The sequence below is a fragment of the Gopherus evgoodei genome, chromosome 10 (assembly GCF_007399415.2).
Source record: "Gopherus evgoodei ecotype Sinaloan lineage chromosome 10, rGopEvg1_v1.p, whole genome shotgun sequence".
Classification (NCBI taxonomy): Eukaryota; Metazoa; Chordata; order Testudines; family Testudinidae; genus Gopherus; species Gopherus evgoodei.
The window spans coordinates 8,519,820-8,541,958 of NC_044331.1; the positions used below are offsets into that span (position 1 = coordinate 8,519,820).

Here is a 22,139-nt window from a genome sequence, read left to right on the forward strand (position 1 = left end):
CCTTTGCTACTCACTGGGGAAAATATAATGTCCCATCTATCGAGAAATGGCCTCCAGAGCCAATCTGCAGCACAGGAGGAGAGGCAAGCCTGGGGACTGGTATGAAAGGGTGAAGAGAGGGAGAGCAGTTCTTTAAGGGATTAGTTTGGTTGCAGAAGGAAAGGAGTTGGAGCTATGTTGTCAAGAAACAGCAAGGATAGTTAGAAAAGAGGCATCTGAGGCCAATTGACTGGAGATCACAAAAGGATTATGATGGGATGACTGGTAAATGGGGAATGGCATAAAGGAGTGGGGGAGAAAGTCACTCCAGCATTGAAGGTCACACAAATAGGTGCAAGAGAGGCCATGAGAGGGGTAGGAAGGGTGATCAGTGTAGATACTGAATGAATTCAAGTTAAAGGAGGGAGAAACTGAGATGAGAAAGAAACAGGAGAGTCAGGCATCAAAGCCAGAGAAGGAAGAAAAGGAGCCAAGGGCCCACATGTGTTAGGAGAGGGGAGAGATGAGTTGGATGGAGTGGACTTCAGAGAAGGAAAAAGTTGGTGGGAGGGAGGAGAAAGTATGGAAAAGACAAGGAGGATGTCAACATGTGGAAGAGATCCACCTCTTGGGGTGGGAGAGGAGGACTGGGCAACCCCTGGAGCAGAGTCGGAGGAAGATGGCCGAGTTTCAGTGCGGAAGAGGAGGAAGCAGGGGGTGGATCACAAACTGAAATAAGCTATTTGGAAATGGGGCTTTAGTTCTGTATGGTGTGGGAGGGAAGGACCCAGAGATCAGAGGGATGGGAAGATTAGTAGGGAGGAGCCCCTGCGGGTGGCTGAAGGTAAGGAAGGGAGCGGGCATAGGAGGAGTGCTTGTGTGGAACAGGTACTGCCAGAGGAGAGGGTGGAGACAAGAATGAGTGAGCCGAGGCAATCGAGAGAGGTGCTATGGCTGCAGCGATAGGAGGAAAGAAGGTAGCAGAACGCGTGGGAGCAGAATGGAAGGTGGTGGGGGAGTGAAACAGGACAGGAAGGGTAAAATAAATAAAGAACATGGACAACGTCTGGAAGATGTGGTGAGAAGGAAAAGGCAATGGTGCAGAATGGGAGGGAACTTGTTTTATTTTAGATTTGCCTGTCATCCACTAGGGTATATGGACCTGACCCCAGGCAGTGCTTCCATTAACTTGAGAGAGCATTGAATCAGGCCCTGCCCCTCCTGGGACAGTGCATTGTAGCTCTCAGTGCTTAAGATGCTGCCTCGCACTTAAACAATAACATATCTGGATTTGTGTCCTCCGGGTTTGTGCTTGTTTTGGGGGTGTGTTCATATTCTCCTTATGATGAACACCAGGCATGATGCAGTATTCATTTCTTTCAACTTCCCATATACCATTGTGCATTTGAAAGACTTGATAATGTGACGCTGATTGTGTCAGAACTTTCAATTGTAGGAATACTATCCTGTCAGCTGATTAGTGTCAGGGGACACCGCATTAATAATCCTGAATATTTTCTAAATGCCTGTCTTTGTTTAGCTTTTTGTTTTTTAAAGGTACCTTTTTTACATAGTAGGAGGTTGTATAATCTCATGAACTTGAATTTGGGCAAAACATTTTCTCTTTTCACCTGCTAAGTGGTTGTGTTCAGGAATCATAAAGGCAATCAACAATAGATCCTGGGATCCTTTACTCTGATGGACGGACACTGCCTGGTGTTAGCAGACCACAAAGTCTGCTGCTAAACCCAACAAGCAGCACCTTTGTAGCGTTCATTGCCTGGTCTTAAGCAGCAAGTGCTATGGTTGGTGAATCTGTGTCCTATTTAGTCTTAGCCCCCCCTGCCCTTTCCCTGATTAGCATTGATGATTAATAGCTTGGAGTAGCTTCACTATCTCTCCTAGCATCTGGGAAACTTCAGTCATATCTGCTTTCCTCCAAGTCCCTGTACCAGCTTTTCCAGTCTTGTCACATAATTTAATCTTCCTAGTTCTTTGATCATTCTGTAATCTGCTAGATCTGTTCTGTCTCTGCCCCGTAGGCAGTCTAGCAAGACACTTAGAGAAGCCATGGCTTCCTGCCCCTACTTGTGCAACCCCTGCATTCTGTATGCCTTCTCACTATGTTAAAAGCTAAGGAAAGGCTCTCTTACCTACCCTTCTCCCAGACTTTGGTTTGGATAAAATATCACCTATCCCTGAGTCTGGTTTTTGCTTTGCAAAAGAGTAGCTCAACTGAGTTTTGTAAAGCCATTCTAGTTTTTGTGGAAAGGGGACAAAATCCTAACTGTCCGTCTGTACTTTCCCCAGAGTTTGGTGGCCCAGATGCAATGGACCCTGGTTCCAAACAGCGCCTGGCTTTAGTTGGGGAAACCCAACCAGTTACGTTAAGGCAGATCAAAACCTGGCGTCCTTTGCCAAACCTTTTAAAAATACAAGGTGAAAATGTTTTAACAGAACAAATCAGGAACTCTAAGAAATAGATCTGTAAAATGAGCATCACTTTGATATTCTCTGGCTGCGTGTGTGCTTCATGCTTAAATTAATAAGGATTCAGTAGAGCCAGTCTGAAATTCCTCAACCGATCAGTCCTGATTTTCCTGTCTTTTCAGCAGGTTGTTAAAACTTGACCAGACAGGCCAGAGATGAAGGTCTTTCATTGGCAGTGGTGGATGAGCTTCCCTAATAGAATGTGTCTGATGTCTAGGATTCAAGGGAAACTTCCAGCTTCACAAAGTATGTTTCATTGGGAGATCATGCTCTGCAAGGACCCTGAAGTCAATGGCACAGCTCTTATTCCTGTCACTGGGAAGTAGGGTTGAACTTCAAGGACGTGGAGGTCTTTTCACAGTGGTTCAGCAGAGCATGGTGCATTCAACTGAACTTGATTCCAAACTAAACACACAATCTGTTTGGTTGGCTCTGTTTGGAACTAGGAGAAAAGAATGGTGAACATGGCTCTTTGAGCAACCTGGAGACTGCCACTGGGCATGCTTTCAAGATTCATGCAAGAGCCAGCTCCAAATCAAGGCATCTTGCACTTACCTGCAATGGGAGCAGGTTTGGAACTACTGTCAGGGAAAAAACTATGTGAGTCTCATGTAAACAAAAAAAAGTTGACTGTCCTTGGAATCCATGAATCAGATTCTATCTCAGTTCCTCTGGTGTAAATCCAGATAAACTCCATTATAGCTAGTGCAAGTACCCTAGATTTATGCCGCTGTAACTAACTTGAACAAAAGTCTGTGGGATATATCCAGGTTTACACTCGTGTGACCTGCGACCAGAATCTGGCTCTAAAAATTGCTGTTCAGTAGCACATTTATGTTGGAGCTGCAGGTTGGATGGCAGCCTGAAACAGGCTTGTTGTGAAAGTCGCTTAACCAAAACACAAGTGCAGCCAGAAAATAGCAGGCATAGGGGAATGCCCTGACTAGATCCGCTGGGTGGCGCTGGAGCAGGTTTTGCCGACCTCTCTGAAATGCTGGCAGCTGGCATTTGGCAACTGCCAAGTATTTGCTATATTTAGGGTTGAAACAAGTTCCAGTGATTAAAGTGTGTGTTTGAAATTGGTGCTCGTGGAAAGTGCCAGATTTGCAGCCGTGGGGAGTGAAGTCCTCTGTCTACAGAATGCGTACAGATAAGCATTTACAGGGCAAGCTTCCCAGCTACTGCTCTGGCAATGTGCCTTAAACCTGACCTGGTTCAGACTTAGGGTATGTCAACACTGCAGTCCAAGGTGGGATTGCATCTTGGGTAGGCCTGCACTAGCTTTCCCTGCGCCGGCATGACTAACAGCAGTGTAGCTGTGTCAGCATGAGCTGTCAGAGCATGCGGGGAACCCTGGGTATGTATTTGTTTTGCTAGGATTGCAGTGTAGAAATTCCCATAGTCTACCCTATCAGAATGCCTAGGTGTAAGACAGGCCCCAGCAAGCCTCTGCCACCCGGGACACCCAGAACAGGGAGCACAAGCGGGGGAAGAAGCAAGTACTCCCAGCACTGCTATGGGTAACGAATGGGGCATGTCTGGATGGGATCATGGCTCTGTACCAGCTTGTGGCTGCAGAGAAGTGCAGCGACACCTTCCTTACAAGTGTAACAAGAAATGCTGCATGCGCCCCTCCCTGTCCCCAAAGAGTCCTGGAGGCAAAGGGGCTGGTTAAGGTGCAAGGTGTGCCCTTTCCCCCCGAGCATCTCACAGCCGCAGATTAGTCTTTACTGGGCGAAAATCACCCAAAGTGACTGGCAGTAACAACAGCAGCCGTCAAAATACCGACGTGAAGTAGACAAGAAGGATCCCATTACTGGTGACGGGTGGTGAACGAAGCACAGGGTGTGGACTGTGTGGTGCAACAGGGGACACACATAGAAAAAGCAGGCTAGGCAGGGTCCTGGGACCTTGCTTACAAAATAAAATGGGCTCTAGTATTAAAACATAAAGCTACATTGGAGGTTTTCTGGGAGCAGCTGTTGCGCATCAGTAGAAGTGCTTGGAGAGAGAGTTGGTGAGCAAAGGTGGATGGGAGTAACTGGGGGAAGCTGAGGAGAATTGTAGTATTCATAAGCTTGAGGAAAGGAAAAATAAAGTGTCAAGGGGGCAATGGGATGGATCATTTGATGATTACCTGTTCTGGTCATTCCCTCTGGGGCACCTGGCACTGGCCACTGTCGGAAGACAGGATACTGGGCTAGATGAACCTTTGGTCTGACCCAGTATGGCCGTTCTTATGTGGACTTAGAGGGAGGAGTTTTCAAAATTCCACTGGATTTAGGAAGGTGATATCTGGCATAACTGAAACAAACATGGAGCAGGCAGTGGTTGCAGGGCGTTTTTATTACAGAGAAGGGCAAACTACAGCCCACAGGCCACATCAGTCCCTGGGACCATCCTGCCCGGCTCTTGAGCTCCAGGCCAGGGAGGCTAGCCCACGGCCCCTCCCCCACAGAGTTGCGTGGGCAGTTGTCATAAACAGATAGCTAAGGGTTAATGTCTCTTTCACCTGAAACACCTGACCAGAAAACCAATCAGGAAACCGGATTTTTTCAACTTTGGGTGGAGGGAAGTGTGTGTCTGAGTCTTTTGTCTGTCTGCCTGTTTCCTCTGAGCTTTGGAGAAGTAGTTCTATTTTCTAGTCTTCTGTTTCTAAGTGTAAGGACAAAGAGATCAGATAGTAAGTTCTATGGTTTCTTTTCTTTGGTATTTGCATGAATATAAGTGCTGAAGTGCTTTGATTTGTATTCTTTTTGAATAAGGCTGTTTATTCAATATTCTTTTAAGCAATTGACCCTGTGTTGTATCATCTTAATACAGAGAGAACATTTGTATTTTTTCTTTCTTTTTTATATAAAGTTTTCTTTTAAGACCTGTTGGAGTTTTTCTTTACTTCAGGGAAATTAAGTCTGTACTCACCAGGGAATTGGTGGGAGGAAGAAATCAAGGGGGAGAGCTGTGTGTTGGATTGCTAGCCTGATTTGGCATTTCCTCTGGGTGAAGAGGAAAGTGCTTTTGTTCCAGGATTGGGAACGGAGAGGGGGAATTACTCTGCGTAGTTTCACAGAGCTTGTGTCTGGGTATCTCTCCAGGAGCATCTGGAGGGGGGAAGGGAAAAAGGATTATTTCCCTTTGTTGTGAGACTCAAGGGATTTGGGTCTTGGGTCCCCAGGGAAGGTTTTTTCAGTGGGACCAGAGTGCCCCAAAACACTCTAATTTTTTGGGTGGTGGCAGCAGTACCAGGTCCAAGCTGGTAACTAAGCTTGGAGGTTTTCATGCTAACCCCCATATTTTGGACGCTAAGGTCCAGAATCTGGGAATAAGGTTATAACATGGTGTAGCAGCGGCGGGATATAGACAGAATCCAGAAGCCAGTAGGAATATTATATTTTTCTTTTCTCTGCTAAGGGCTTTTTAGCAGAGAGAAACAGTTTGGTTTTAAAAGGGAACCAGAGAGAATTTTTTTTTTTCTGCTCTCTAGCAGTTTGTGGTTTGCATATTAAGCGAGAAGACTGTTAAGGGTCTTTTGTCATGCAATAGCCCTCCCATTAGGAGGCAAGTATCAGCACTTATATGCATGCAGATAAAGTGGTTTTTCTGGTTTCCGTTAATTGAACATTAGCTAGAGAGAGAAAAGGAAAAAAGCACTGTTGCTAGGCAGACTTCAGGAGGCAACAGAGAGCCTGCAGTTCAGAAGATAAACATCGGAGGGCACCCCAACACAAGAAAACAGGAACCATGACTTCTAAGGCAAGGATTGACGCCGAAGAACAAATCAAAGACGCTGAACACAGGCGACAGATGGAGATGAAAGAAAAGGAAGAAAGCCTCAAACTGGCAGCCTTCCAAAGAGAACAGGCAGCCCAAGAGGCAGCACACAAAAGAAAACTAGAAGAAGAAGAGGTGGCCTACCGAAGGAAACAAGCAGAAGATGAGGCAGCCCACCGCCGAGAAATGGAAAAAACAACAAAAAGAAATGGAAAAACAACAAAAAGAAATGGAAAAACAACAAAAGAGAATGAAGAGAAGGAAAAACAGAGAAAACATGAACTGGAGATGGCAAAAGCTGGGCTGCATGTGCCAGCCAACCCTAACAACCCGGCGCCAATTATTGCTCCCCAGCACAGGAAATTTCCCACCTACAAGGCAGGTGATGACACCGAGGCCTTCTTGGAAAATTTTGAAAGAGCCTGTCTTGGGTACAGCATCCCCGAAGACCAGTACATGGTAGAATTAAGGCCACACCTCAGTGGACCTTTAGCAGAGGTGGCAGCTGAAATGCCCAAGCCGCAAATGAATGACTATAAACTTTTTCAAACCAAGGCCAGATACAGGATGGGGATAACCCCAGATCATGCCCGTCGGCGCTTCAGAACCCAAAAATGGAAACCAGAGGTGTCATTTCCCAAACACGCCTACTACATTGCAAAAAACTATGAGGCCTGGTTAACAGGAAACAACATTCAAACCTTGGAAGAAGTGAACCTCCTCATACAAATGGAGCAGTTCTTGGATGGTGTTCCTGAAGACATCACACGGTACATACAAGATAGAAATCCCAAAACTATCGCTGAGGCGGGGGAGATTGGAGCCAAATGGATGGAACTGGCAGAAAGCAAAAAAGCTACTGTCAAGGGGAACGATTACCCCAGGGGGCACACAGACCATAAACCCTACAACCGAGGACAGCCAAAGACCCTCCATACCACCCAAGTAAAGCCACAGATACCCTACTCTTCAACCTCACCAGTCTCCAGTAACTCACCTCGGCCCAGTGACCCATCAGATGGAAGATGCTTTAAGTGTAATGAACTGGGACATATCAAGGCCAACTGTCCCAAGAACACCATGCGAGTGCAATTCATTACACCACCATCACCCCAAAGATCCCCAGGCCCAGATGCCTCTCAAATACCCTTGGAGCGAAGGGAAAATTTGAGAGTGGGCGGAAAGAAGGTTACTGCGTGGAGAGACACGGGGGCACAAGTGTCAGCTATCCACCAATCCTTCGTTGACCCCAAATTCATCAACCCAAAGGCCAAAGTTACCATTTACCCCTTCATGTCACAAGCTGTAGACTTGCCTACAGCTGAACTGCCTGTCCAGTACAAAGGCTGGTCAGGAATGTGGACTTTTGCAGTCTATGACAATTATCCTATCCCCATGCTACTGGGGGAAGACTTGGCCAACCAAGTGAAGCGGGCCAAGAGAGTGGGAATGGTTACCCGTAGCCAAACCAGGCAAGCTTCCAGACCCATTCCTGTTCCTGAGCCGTCCACAGAAGCCCCGTCTGTGTTACCAGAGACCCAGACAGAGGTAGTGGACCCGGATTCCATGCCTACCACTGAAACAGCCACAGCATCTCCAGTACCAGGCCCGGAACTGGAACAGCAACCAGCACCAGCAAGTGCAACCACATCTTCAAACTCAACGCCAGAGGGCGCCAGCGAGCCAAAACTGGCAGAAGCACACGACAGCCATACCCAAAAGGCTCAGCCAGAGCCTGAAATACCCTCAGGTGCATCAGCGGAGAGCGGTTCACCAGCAACGGAAACAACCCCATCACCTACATCGCTTCCAGAGGGACCAAGCCCAAGTCCACAATCTGAGGAAAAACTGGTGACCCCAGCCTCAAGGGAACAGTTCCAGGCTGAGCAGGAAGCAGATGACAGCCTTCAGAAAGCGTGGGCGGCGGCACGGAGCACCCCACCGCCTCTCAGCTCTTCAAATCGATCCCGGTTTGTTATAGACCAAGGACTTTTATACAAGGAAATTCTTTCTGGTGGACACCGGGAAGAATGGCAGCCGCAAAAAACAGTTGGTGGTTCCAACTAAGTACCGGGAGAAGCTCTTAAGCTTAGCCCATGATCATCCCAGTGGCCATGCTGGGGTGAACCGAACCAAGGACCGGTTGGGGAAGTCCTTCCACTGGGAGGGGATGGGCAAGGATGTTGCCAAGTATGTCCGGTCTTGTGAGGTATGCCAAAGAGTGGGTAAGCCTCAAGATCAGGTCAAGGCCCCTCTCCAGCCACTCCCCATAATTGAGGTCCCCTTTCAGCGAGTAGCTGTGGATATTCTGGGCCCTTTTCCAAAAAAGACGCCCAGAGGAAAGCAGTACGTACTGACTTTAGTGGACTTTGCTACCCGATGGCCAGAAGCAGTAGCTCTAGGCAACACCAGGGCTAACACTGTATGCCTGGCCCTAACAGACATCTTTGCCAGGGTAGGTTGGCCCTCCGACATCCTTACAGATTCAGGGTCTAATTTCCTGGCAGGGACCATGGAAAAACTGTGGGAAACTCATGGGGTGAATCACTTGGTTGCCACCCCGTACCACCATCAAACCAATGGCCTGGTGGAAAGGTTCAATGGAACTTTGGGGGCCATAATAAGAAAATTCATCAACGAATTCTCCAATAATTGGGACCTAGTGTTGCAGCAGTTGCTGTTTGCCTACAGGGCTGTACCACATCCCAGTTTAGGGTTTTCACCATTTGAACTTGTGTATGGTCACGAGGTTAAGGGGCCATTACAGTTGGTGAAGCAGCAATGGGAGGGGTTTACGCCTTCTCCAGGAACTAACATTCTGGACTTTGTAAGCAACCTACAAAGCACCCTCCGACACTCTTTAGCCCTTGCTAGAGAGAACCTAAAGGATGCTCAAGAAGAGCAAAAGGCCTGGTATGACAGACATGCCAGAGAACGTTCCTTCAAGGTAGGAGACCAGGTTATGGTCTTGAAGGTGCAACAGGCCCATAAGATGGAAGCATCATGGGAAGGGCCATTCACGGTCCAAGAGCACCTGGGAGCTGTAAACTACCTCATAGCATTTCCCAATTCCTCACTAAAGCCTAAAGTGTACCATGTTAATTCTCTCAAGCCTTTCTATTCCAGAGACTTACAGGTTTGTCAGTTTACAGTCCAGGGAGATGATGCTGAGTGGCCTGACGGTGTCTACTACGACGGAAAAAAAGACGGTGGCGTGGAAGAGGTGAACCTCTCAACCACCCTGGAACGTCTGCAGCGGCAACAAATCAAGGAGCTGTGCACTAGCTTCGCCCCATTGTTCTCAGCCACCCCAGGACGGACTGAACGGGCATACCACTCCATTGATACAGGTAATGCTCACCCAATCAGAACCCCACCCTACCGGGTGTCTCCTCATGCCCAAGCTGCTATAGAACGGGAGATCCAGAACATGCTACAGATGGGTATAATCCGCCCATCTACCAGTGCATGGGCATCTCCAGTGGTTCTGGTACCCAAACCAGATGGGGAAATACGCTTTTGCGTGGACTACCGTAAGCTAAATGCTGTAACTCGTCCGGACAACTATCCAATGCCACGTACTGATGAGCTATTGGAAAAGTTGGGACGTGCCCAGTTCATCTCTACCATAGACTTAACCAAGGGGTACTGGCAAGTACCGCTAGATGAACCTGCCAAGGAGAGGTCAGCATTCGTCACCCATACGGGGGTGTATGAATTCAATGTCCTTCCTTTCGGCCTTCGAAATGCACCCGCCACCTTCCAGAGGCTGGTAGACGGTCTACTAGCTGGACTGGGAGAATTTGCAGTTGCCTACCTCGATGATGTGGCCATTTTTTCAGACTCCTGGCCCGAACACCTACTCCACCTGGAAAAGGTCTTTGAGCGCATCAGGCAGGCAGGACTAACTGTTAAGGCCAAAAAGTGTCAAATAGGCCAAAACAGAGTGACTTACCTGGGGCACCAGGTGGGTCGAGGAACCATAAACCCCCTACAGGCCAAGGTGAATGCTATCCAAAAGTGGCCTGTCCCAAGGTCAAAGAAACAGGTCCAATCCTTCTTAGGCTTGGCCGGATACTACAGGCGATTTGTACCACACTACAGCCAAATCGCTGCCCCATTGACCGACCTAACCAAAAAGACCCAGCCAAATGCCGTTAAGTGGACTAATGAGTGTCAAAAAGCCTTTACCCAGCTTAAGGCAACGCTCATGTCTGACCCTGTACTCAGGGCCCCGGATTTTGACAAACCATTCCTAGTAACCACAGATGCATCTGAGCGTGGTATAGGAGCAGTGCTCATGCAGGAAGCAACAGATCACAACTTCCATCCTGTCGTGTTTCTCAGCAAAAAACTGTCTGAGAGGGAAAGTCACTGGTCAGTCAGTGAAAAGGAATGCTATGCCATTGTGTACGCCCTGGAAAAGCTACGCCCATATGTTTGGGGACGGCGGTTCCAACTACAAACTGACCATGCTGCACTAAAGTGGCTTCATACTGCCAAGGGGAACAACAAGAAACTTCTTCGTTGGAGTTTAGCTCTCCAAGATTTTGATTTTGAAATTCAACACATCACAGGAGCTTCTAACAAAGTTGCTGATGCACTCTCCCGTGAGAGTTTCCCAGAATCCAGTAGTTAAAAAGTGTTCTTAAAATGTAAAAGTCTGTTAGTTATATACTTAGTAGTATATGTAAAGGTGCATGTGTTGTATTAATCTGTTTATTTTCAAGTTCTAGAAGGAAATTGCCGCCAGTGAGCTTCCCCACTGTCTGCAATTTGGGGGGCGTGTCATAAACAGATAGCTAAGGGTTAATGTCTCTTTCACCTGAAACACCTGACCAGAAAACCAATCAGGAAACCGGATTTTTTCAACTTTGGGTGGAGGGAAGTGTGTGTCTGAGTCTTTTGTCTGTCTGCCTGTTTCCTCTGAGCTTTGGAGAAGTAGTTCTATTTTCTAGTCTTCTGTTTCTAAGTGTAAGGACAAAGAGATCAGATAGTAAGTTCTATGGTTTCTTTTCTTTGGTATTTGCATGAATATAAGTGCTGAAGTGCTTTGATTTGTATTCTTTTTGAATAAGGCTGTTTATTCAATATTCTTTTAAGCAATTGACCCTGTGTTGTATCATCTTAATACAGAGAGAACATTTGTATTTTTTCTTTCTTTTTTATATAAAGTTTTCTTTTAAGACCTGTTGGAGTTTTTCTTTACTTCAGGGAAATTAAGTCTGTACTCACCAGGGAATTGGTGGGAGGAAGAAATCAAGGGGGAGAGCTGTGTGTTGGATTGCTAGCCTGATTTGGCATTTCCTCTGGGTGAAGAGGAAAGTGCTTTTGTTCCAGGATTGGGAACGGAGAGGGGGAATTACTCTGCATAGTTTCACAGAGCTTGTGTCTGGGTATCTCTCCAGGAGCATCTGGAGGGGGGAAGGGAAAAAGGATTATTTCCCTTTGTTGTGAGACTCAAGGGATTTGGGTCTTGGGTCCCCAGGGAAGGTTTTTTCAGTGGGACCAGAGTGCCCCAAAACACTCTAATTTTTTGGGTGGTGGCAGCAGTACCAGGTCCAAGCTGGTAACTAAGCTTGGAGGTTTTCATGCTAACCCCCATATTTTGGACGCTAAGGTCCAGAATCTGGGAATAAGGTTATAACAGCAGTGCTCTGGGCGGCAGAGCTGTGCACTCCCGCCGAGCAGAGCGGCAGCGTGTCTGGCTCTGGCTGGCCCAGCAGCCAGACATGCTGCTCTACGTTCTCTACTCGGCATGGTAAGTGGGCCGGAAGCTTGTATAAGGGGCAGTCAGGGGACAGAGCAGGGGGTGATTGAATGGGGCAGAGTTTTTTGGGGGGGGAGCGGTCAGGGGATGGGAAACGGGGTGGGGAGTTGGATAGGCATGGTGTCCCAGGGGCTTTATCGGGGGGGGGTGGATGGGGTCAGGGCACTCAGGGGACTGGGAGCAGGGGGGTTGGATGGGGCTGAGGTCCCCGGGGGGCAATCGGGGGCGGGAAGTGGGAAGGGGTGGATAGGGGGTGGGAGCCAGGCTGTTTGGGGAGGCACAGCCTTCCCTACCCAGCCCTCCATCTAGTTTTGCAACCCCAATGTGGTCCTCAGGCCAAAATGTTTGCCCACCCCTGTTTTATTAGGATACCAAAAAACAATCAAATGGTAAATTTAAGGAATAAAACTACTAGGTAGTCCAGCACTCCAGATGGACCATGCTGTTTTGCTGAGCTGAGATCAGAGACCAAGTCCTGACTCTCAGGCCAAGGTAGTGCCTTGAGCAGCTTCTTGGTGGAAGAGACTGTTCTGCCACTCTCAAGGGCCTACCCTGCCCCTCCCCATCAAAGCACAGAGTAATATTAATATGTTCCTAATGGACTTTCATCTAGCATGACTTGCCTGGTGGAAGGGTCCTGTGGGAGGAGAAAAGTGGAATCTCAGAGGACCTCCCTTGTCTAGCATAGGAAAAGTTGCATGCATATTTGTTTGGCATCATGAGGCACTTCCTAGCAGATTGGGAGGGTCTGTATTTTGTTTGCATTAGGGTGCAGAAGTGGAGAACTGTGGATATGCCACAGAATCCCATTCATAGAGGCATTCTGCATGCTCCCATGGATTCGGGTTTATTGAGGAGAAGAAGCAGGGCCTGTGAATCTCCTGCTGTGTGGATCCACCAGTCATGCTGTGAATCTGGGAGACAGGAGCTGTGAGGGCTACAGCAGAAGCCTTCATGTTGTAGTAGAAACTTCAGGGGCTCTATTCTGCTGCTGCAAAGTCTGGCTGGGACTGGATGAATCCTTCGCCTTCCCAGTGCTGCAGAAGCCCCCTGAATTGTACTCTGCCACTCATGTTTGGTATCTATGTGTGCGTACAATTTAAACTTAAGGGCCTGGTCCAAAGCTCAAGAACGTGAATGGAAAGATTTCCATTCACATCCGTGGGTTGTGGCTCAGACCCTAAGGCCCTAATTCAGCAAAGCACTTAAGCATTTGCTCTGGGGGGGAGGGATAGCTCGGTGGTTTGAGCATTGTTCTCCTAAACCCAGGATTGTGAGTTCAATCCTTGAGGGGGCCATTTAGAGATGGGGGAGGAACTGTCAGGGACAATACTTGGTCCTGCTAGTGGAAGCAGGGGACTGGACTTGATGACCTTTCAAGGTCCCTTGCAGTTCTGTGAGATAAGTATATCTCCATATATATTTTTCAATGCTTTGCTGGAAAGGAATGAATTGCCGCATCTGGACCTAAAACAGTAAAGTTATTAAATACTACAGTAGTAGTAGTATTGGCACACAGTACTGGAAGGAGAAGATTTTAAAATCCCAAGAATCCAATATAAAGATATGCACTGTCCTCAATATTTCAATATGTCAGATGTATAAAATCCATGTTGCACCACAGCATGGGGGGAACTTTGGTGCTCAGTCCACTGTTACATCAGACTGGTCTCTTTTTATGTGCATTGTAAACTCTGACAGCTTTTGACAGTTTGCAATTTAGTCTGTTTTTAAAAAAAACATTCAGGGGAATGACTGTATAATGGAGTCTCTCAACGTAGTCTGTAAACCTCTGTGTCTGAACTAAAAAATCAGGTTTTAAAGCTCTGCTTCATTATCATGGTGCCCGCTAGCTGTAGTTAAGAGTCTGTTAACAGTCCCATTATAAATCCCTGCTTCTAGGAGTTTATAATTCAGCAGTAAAAATTTGCTGTAGGCCAAAACTCAGCAGACGAGATCTCTGCCCAGGAACAACATGATTATCCCTCTCGTCCCCTCTCCCCCGACTTTAATTTATACATATAAATATATACCAACACAATTCATGCAGTAGATTTTTATAATCCTCTTTTGGTATTTGAAATATTAAAGGGGTGAGTGAGTAATGTTTCAATACTGACTACGGTGTATGGCCAGTAACTTCATTAAAAGTATCTGGATTACCGCAGCTCCATATGACACAGTCCTGTGACACACAAGTTGTTTCAGAGGTCTGCTGCAGGGCTCTAGAAGAGACCGCTCTCTTTTAAGAAAGCATCTAAAAATGGATGCACAATAAATTGACTCTTTGCAGTTGAGTGAAAATGCATCTCTGAAATGGACTAAGGTCTGAATCTGGAAAGTTTGCGTGTCAAAGCCGGTGTAGGTAGAAGCTGCATGTGAGTGCAAAGTTAAGAGCTAGGTGGTATCCTCTGCACTGAACAATCCTTTACTGAGGAGACATGAGCTCACATGCAATCTTCAGCATGCAAATAATGGGATAAACTCTTAGCATTCAACCCTGCACACGCTGAAGACTGGTTTCAGACTAGCAGCCATGTTAGTCTGTATCCGCAAAAAGAACAGGAGTATTTGCGGCACCTTAGAGACTAGCAAATGTATTTGAGCATGAGCTTTCGTGGGCTAAAACACTGAAGATTGCAAACCATCCCAATGGGGAAGAAATACCACACTTCAGGTAGAGTTGGTCGAAATTTTCCCAACAGAGCACTTTTCCATCTGAAAATGCTGATTGAATTAAATTGATACATTTGCTGCAATGTGTCAACTCTGGTGAAATTTTGTACTGAAACGATGCAGTTTGACCTTATTATGAATAATATTGGGTAAAACGCCCTATATTTTATCAAAACAAAATGCTTCAATTACCCAAACACAATTTTCTCAAACTTTTAATTTAGTGGGAAATTCTGATTTTCGGGGGATGGGGGTGGCGGCATTTCCTTCTCTTTTGGAACTAAGGCAAATTTCAAAATTGCCGAATTTCCCACAAAACAAAATAGCTGGTTTCTGCACAGCTCCATTTTATAAGGCTGCTCTCTGTAAATATGATGATCGGCACTATGGATAGCTCTGTTTGCAGAATTAGGACCCAGGAGTCTTTTGCAACCAGTCTACTAAGCAGGAGTGACTTGACAACCAAACATTATCAGTCTCACCAATACAGAATTGGGTTCCTGTTTGCTTTTGTATCTCTTTTTATCTTGCACTTAATTTAGACCAGCTGTACTCTACACAAGTGTTGTGCAAGCCCATCCTGTGTATTTATACACTAGACTATAATGTGGGTTCAGTAGATCTGATTATTAACTAAGCTATTGTAAATTGAAATGAGCCAGCACAGAGAAAAAATTGCAGTTAGCAAGGTCTCTTCCCAAAGGGACAACGCTTATTAATAATTCAAAATAAGATAACATACATGGAAAAGGAAACAGAAAACGCCCCAGCCTAAGGCATCATTCTAGTTCTGTAATCCTGAACACGGAGCCCAGCTTGCCCAAATGCTTTCTGTTGTGTCTGTTTTCCAAACATCTGGGCATCCTGAGCACCTGTGCAGGAGGAGAGAGATGCCAGGCTGAAGTTAACCCCTTGCTTACCTTAAATAAGGAATTGTTCCTGCAGCTGTTTCATATAGACAGCCAGTCAGATTCTCAGTTGGGATAAATCAGCATAGAGTCTTTGAGGTCATGGAGTGACACCAATTTCCACCTTCATTTTTCATTTGCCATTATTTTTTATTAATCCTAAATACATACTCTGAACAATAATTCTCAAGATATTATTTTCTATTGATATTCATGTGATTTCTCTTCAATGTCAGGACAAATTTGAAATTCTTCTTCTACCTGCTTAGCATGGCATATGTATTAAAGACACTCAACAGCTGGTTCTGGTGGGAGAGCTTATGGATACCTGCCAATTGCACATGGGCAGATCTTGAAGACCACAATGGCATTGTCTTTCCAAAGCCATATCACTTATATGCCACGATACCATATGCTTTTGTGATGCTGATGGTCCGATTCGTGATAGAAAGGTAAGAAACTTGTATGTAATTTTACTTTGTGTCCTGCCCTCAGCTCCAAGGATATTAGCAAACTAAAATGTGTTTAGTTCTGTATGTGAATTCTTTCAGAAAGATGGGTTTGGCCAATGGTTACACTAGAAAGGTATAATACAGGTAACACAGCAGGTGATAAAAGTAGAATAAGTTTATAGGAATTTTGCCATTATTAAGGTCATGTGACTCTCCACCACCTGCAGTTTCACAGTTTGAATCCTGCAGCTCAGTTTACAAAAGTGGAAAGTGATTGTTCCTGAAGGTATGTTTAGAGGCTGGAGTTTGAGAAGAGACCATAATTTCCTTCCCCCTAGATGAAATCAACCCATAAAATATTCTGATGCCCTTTACTTACCTCACACTGGTCCAGTTCCTCCTTCCTCTCCCTGAGTCTTCAGATCAGTTGTGTAGGATTGAGATATAGCAAATCTACACGTTCTGGAGGGGTTGCAAAGTTCTGCGTCAGCATTTCATGCAGTTCTAGTAAAGATGATTTAAAAAAAAAATCTGGCACCGAACATTGAACTGTTGCTGCAAGCTGTGATCTTACAGGACAAATTGTGGTTGGCACTGTGAGGTTGAAGCATGAGCATGTTAAGCTTTGCAGTCCCCCCCCTTTTTTTTATTTCATTCTTTTTGTTTAAAAAAATACAATTAGTATGGTTTTTATAATTATTTCAGGGTAGAATGGGGCTATTTGCAGAGTTGTAAATTGGACAAAATCAGATAAAATCACTTGTGTTCAGGATCAAAAATAATGTGGATTATATGTTTATAACAATTCAGAGTCTTATTCTCCTGAGCAAATTCTTGCCCAACTGTGCCTTGCTTCATTGCCACTTTGAAACGTCTCATCTGCTCAATTAGCCATCCGGCTGGCCAGCAGTTTATCTGCTTTCGAACAAGGAAGATGCTGACCACTCTCTGGGTAATAAGAACTCACTTTAAGCAGGACACCAGCAGGGGTGAGAGGACTTATTCCAAAGAGACCTACCTAACTAGGTCAACCATGCCAGCAGCACATTCTGCAGCTGTGGGAGGTGGAGCAGAAAACAGCTGCTTCTGCCCTCCAGATGCTGTGCCATTTTTCAGTCAAACCAGCCACCTCTCAGAGAATGTCAATTGGCTGATGGTGACCTTCCTAATAAGCAAGGTCCCTTATTGACTGGAAGGTGCTGAGACAGCCTTGGAAGGGAATAGATCCCCTTCCACCCCCTGATCTGGGTAAGCAGTACTCCTCAGCAGCTTGTCCTCCTCCTCAGACTCCTGTGATGAGAGCTCCCCTCTCTATTTAAGCTGCCTTGACTATTGCATAACATCTCTCCACTAGCAGCCCAGCCTGCCTCTGAGAAATGTAGGGGTGGAAGAGCCAAGAACTTTCCTTTGCAATGTACAGCATTTCAGGACCATGTTTAATTAAAAACCATCCATCGAGCAGTTGTGCAAGCAGGAAGATGCTGGTTTCTGCTGTATGGATACCATTGTTTTTTTTCTTAAGGCAGCTCTGCTGAAGATGCTCATGAATGTTCTACGTCTCCTATGACAGATGAACCAGGTTTCAGATTTAATTCCTTAGCAACCTTAAGGGCCAGCTGAATACCATTAACCATTGTGCCTTTTGAGAGAACTTTTCTGTTGTCTTTTTCAGATATATTGCCATACCTCTAGCAAAAGCTTTAGGTATAAAGAACGTAACACGAGTGAAGCCGCAGCCAAATGCTGTTTTAGAGAATTATTTCCGAAAATGCACAAAACGTCCATCCCAAGTAAGGATTCTAATTCTTTTAAGGTGCTTTGGGGGATGGAAAATCCCAGCTCTTAACGTATCAATCAGCTATGCACAGTGACATCATGCATCCAAGGGATGGATTCCAGCTGATTGATGCATGATGTAATTCACTTGGATTTGTTTTACTACCCAGCTGGCAGGGTATACAGCATCCAAAATATAAAATAAAAGCATTAATAAAATGGTGTAATTTCTTGGCATGTTATTCTAGGTCAGATTGTTAATGTTACTTCTGGTGAACATCAATAATTCATCTCTAACTCCACTCAGAGAAAGCAGCAATGGACAGCTGTCAGTTAAAACAATATTATGCCATGCTTTAAAAGAATAAAATTGAAACAATAGGCTGGAAGCCGTCTGATTGATTCTTCTGTGTTTAGTCGTAGGCTGCATGCGGGATAAAAATACCTTTGATAATGTGTGGTCGGTTTTGAAACCAAAACAAGAGCAATTAAAATAAAACTCCAGCATTTTGCAAACGCAGAAAATGAATCAGTCTGTTCATGGGAGGGACATACAGCGGCATGGACATTGTCTGAAAATACTCCCTTTCTTAACATGGCCAGTGAATATACACTTCCCATGCCTAAGAGAAAGGAGTAAGGACTAGAACCACAAACTGAACTGGAGCTGCAAGGTTCTATTCCAGCCACTATTGCTGGCTTACTTTCTCTTTAGCCCAGTATGGCCAAAGAGGGGCCTGCTAATGGGATCAGACCTAAATTGCACATGCAAACTCCTCTACCTTGGGCAAGTAACTAGACCTCTCTTCTTCACTTCCCCATCTGTACAACAAAGGTGACAATTACCCATCAACCAGCATAGGAATGTCGTGAGGATTAATCTTTGAAGATAAGTGCCAAGTTTTAATTATTTTATCGCCATGCAACAGATGAGGAAACTGAGGCAGAGAGAGAGTGTGTCATACAGCAACTTTTTGCAGCTGGGATCTCCTTTGACTCCCAGACTATGACTTAACCACAAGACCATCCTCCCTCACTTTATACAATAAATAATATAATAACCAGTTGTCATTGGCTAAAGCCACTTTGTGGCTTCTATAGTGTCAATGAGTAACTTACATGGCACTATACCAAATCCTCCCCACTCAAATCTCTCATTCATAGCCGTAAATGCTGCAATGATGAAAAACAAATGTTAACTTCTTGAATCCTCTGAGGCGAACAGAAAGACAATTGTTCTACTTCTAGGCCTGTAAATCTCACATCTGCTTCATTTACATGCATGAGACCTAAGGAGCTTGCGTCATAAAACTGCACAATATGTCCATGGCGAGGGGCGAATCAGTGTCCTTTTTACAGAGAATAGCTGACAGATAACATGTCAATGATGAATGTTCAAGAATTAGATCCAAAAGCTATCAGACAAAATGCAAATAGATCACATTCATGGTTTGGTTTTTTAAAAATTGACTGACCTGCCTATTTCAGGACGTTGTTCTTTAAAATACAAAGTCGGCGGAGATGTAACTTTTTTCCACTGACACGCTTCTCTTCTTTTGCAGTCTGAGATTCAAGGCCTGGCCAAAAAGTGTAACTGGACAGTTCATTTGGTGGAAAAATGGTTTAGGAGACGGCGAAATCTTGAGCTCCCAACGATGCTTCGGAAATTCCAGGAAGCTTGGTAGGAAGAGAAAACTACCTTTATTGTGGGCCTGCATATTTCAAAAGGGGCTACTAATTTTAGGTGCCTAACTTGAGTTCCTGTTAAGTGGGCTCACTTACTTCAGCTGCCTAGAGCTTTTTGGCCTCTAAGGTATGACAACCAGAGCCCCTCTAAACATCCTCATTTTACAAGTGGGGACACTGAGGCACAGGAAAGTGAAGGGACTTAACCAAGGCCCCATTGCAGGAAAATGGTAGAGCAGATAAAAGAGAAGGACCATGGTGATTTTGCCTGATGCCAGGGATTCCCAAGCCCATATTGTTGGGAATAGCCCAATTATTTTTGTTGTCTTGCCAGTTAGTGAAAGAACCATCATAAGGATTCACATTATGATGAGTGCTATGTAAGATCTAAATCCTGCCTGCCATGTTCCACTAACTGGAGTGGGTTTCCAGGCAAGATTTAGGGACACTTTTGAATTTTAAAAATAATGATATGATAGAATGTTCCATCTTTGTTGCATTTCAGTATTCATTTATTTTTATTAAAAAAAATCCCAATTCTGTAGGTCCCATGTTTCACAATGGATGGGATGAAAACTTGTATGGTTGTGACACTAAATTCTGGACTCCTGTCACTCAGATAAATCATCTTATTGATGTGCTATTTAATATGTATATGCATGTGTTTTCAGTCCCATTTAATATCAGTTCACTTAATAGATAATATTTTTATGATTGAATCTTTACTGAAATGCTTAGCAAATAGTATGTACCATAACACGAAAAAAGAATAATTTTTAAAAAATGAAGTTCTTTCTCTTTCTTATCAGGTGCTTTTTTTTAAGTTTGCAAGTAAATGGATATCCTCTGTTCATCTGTCTCCAGTTTAGTGGGCTGATGTTTTACTTCAGCAGTTACTCTTTTTCTTGAAGCAGCTTAGAATTTGTCCTGGCATCTCACTGAAATCTTCTTTTTTATTCTTCATTGTGCTTGATATTCATAAAATGCAGCTACAGCACTTGCTGTCAATGGAAGCTTGCAGAGAATAGGAACAAACTTTTGTTTGCAAACCGTGTGGGCTGAAAGAGAAGGTCTTGTTAGTCCTTGTTCAAATGTGTATTTGTGCTGCTATTGTGAAAGCCATTTTTGGGTTTAGGGGTCATATCAGGGAGCAGAAACAGCAGCCTGTGAATTAAGTGACCAGTGATACAGCATGAATACTGGATACTCATGGAGAACAGCTTCTGACCATAAACTGAAATATGGTCACAAAACTGTTCATCAGCAACAAAACCTGTGTGCATATAATTCCAAGACAGACAAAGCATTTCAGAGTGAGATTTTGTTTGCACTTGTCCGCTTGTCTAAACTTTTACTGCCTTAACGATGCTAGCATAATTAAAGTGATCAAAACTCCTAGTGTGGATGCACATATACTAGTCTAAATTGCTCATAGCAGTATAGTTTATACTGGTTTAGGGGAACCAAAATAATCTATGCCTCTGTTAGGCAGCTTTATGGCTACATAACTGCATTCATATCAGGGATTTTACTGGCATAACTATTTTGGCAAAATGAATAATTATGCTGGCAAAACTTTACTAGTATAGATAAGTCTAAGTGATATAGGAATATAAATCCCACTGTCTTTCATTAGAACCTGTGAGTGAGCTTTGCTTTGGGTCCTGGGATTTGTTCAAATTACAAATTCACAGCAAAACACAGGTCCCAGTCCTGCAAAGACTTACATGTGAGCTGTCCTACTGAAGCCAGTGGGACTGTTTACATGCATAAATATGTGCATAAATCGTTGCAGGGTTAGAGTCTAAGAGCTCAATCCTGCAAGGTGCTGAACACTCTGGCCCTGATCCAGGAAGGCATTTAAGCACATGCTTAACTTTAAGCACAGGAATAGGCCCATTGAAGTCAACAGGATTATTCACATACTTAAAGTTAAGCTCTGGCTTCACAGGATTAGGTATCTGCACCTTGCATGATTAGGCCTGCAATGGGCTGAAAACTGGGGTGGGGGGGTGAAATCTGCACGAACCCCTACAAACTGCATGTGCTGGCTAAGACGTTGATCTGCTCATTGGCTCCACCTGTGATGCTGGCTTTGAGTCAGGTCAGTGCAAGACAAGGTGGGGCGGCCTTTGTTCATACATGCTCTCTTGGGTTACAACTCTTTCATCTTGTCTCAGATGCTAATTTACGTGAATTCGTGTTAGCCGAAGACTATAGTCATCTTCTCTGTATCTGTCTATGGGTTAGTTCTAGTGTAGGCAGCTTCCTTGTCAGGGCTGTATCTTGTCTTGTCTTCTTCAGCATGTCAAATCTGCTTGGTCATTCAGCATTTTCTTAAGAGAGCATTATGAAACACTGTTAATTAAGAAAATGTTCTCACCCGATTTTGTCTCGTGTCTATCTCTACTCCCACCCCTACTTCAAATGTGACTATCTGGCAACAGGAGAGAGAGACTATGCAATGGGAAGTGTCAGGGAAACTTAACATAAGATGGTGCTACCAGCCTCGCCTATAACATACATACCGGTAAATCAAATTGCCATTTGCTATGGATGTTCATTGTCTTTCACACGGAAAAATATTAATACATTCTGTAAAGGCCATCAGAAGAGAGGGGTTACTTTAGA

The 22,139-nt window shown here is 44.8% G+C and overlaps 1 protein-coding gene across 1 annotated transcript in view; it reads left to right on the forward strand.

Moving 5' to 3' along the window:
* The window catches only part of CERS3 (ceramide synthase 3), a gene marked incomplete at its 5' end in the record, with an annotated part of 68,628 nt that overhangs the window by 15,746 nt on the left and 30,743 nt on the right, over positions 1–22,139 (forward strand). The window contains 3 exons of the mRNA XM_030578205.1: positions 15,831–16,046; positions 17,719–17,836; positions 19,385–19,503. Coding sequence (XP_030434065.1) covers positions 15,831–16,046; positions 17,719–17,836; positions 19,385–19,503 — 453 coding nt within the window. The remainder of the gene's footprint in view (positions 1–15,830; positions 16,047–17,718; positions 17,837–19,384; positions 19,504–22,139) is intronic.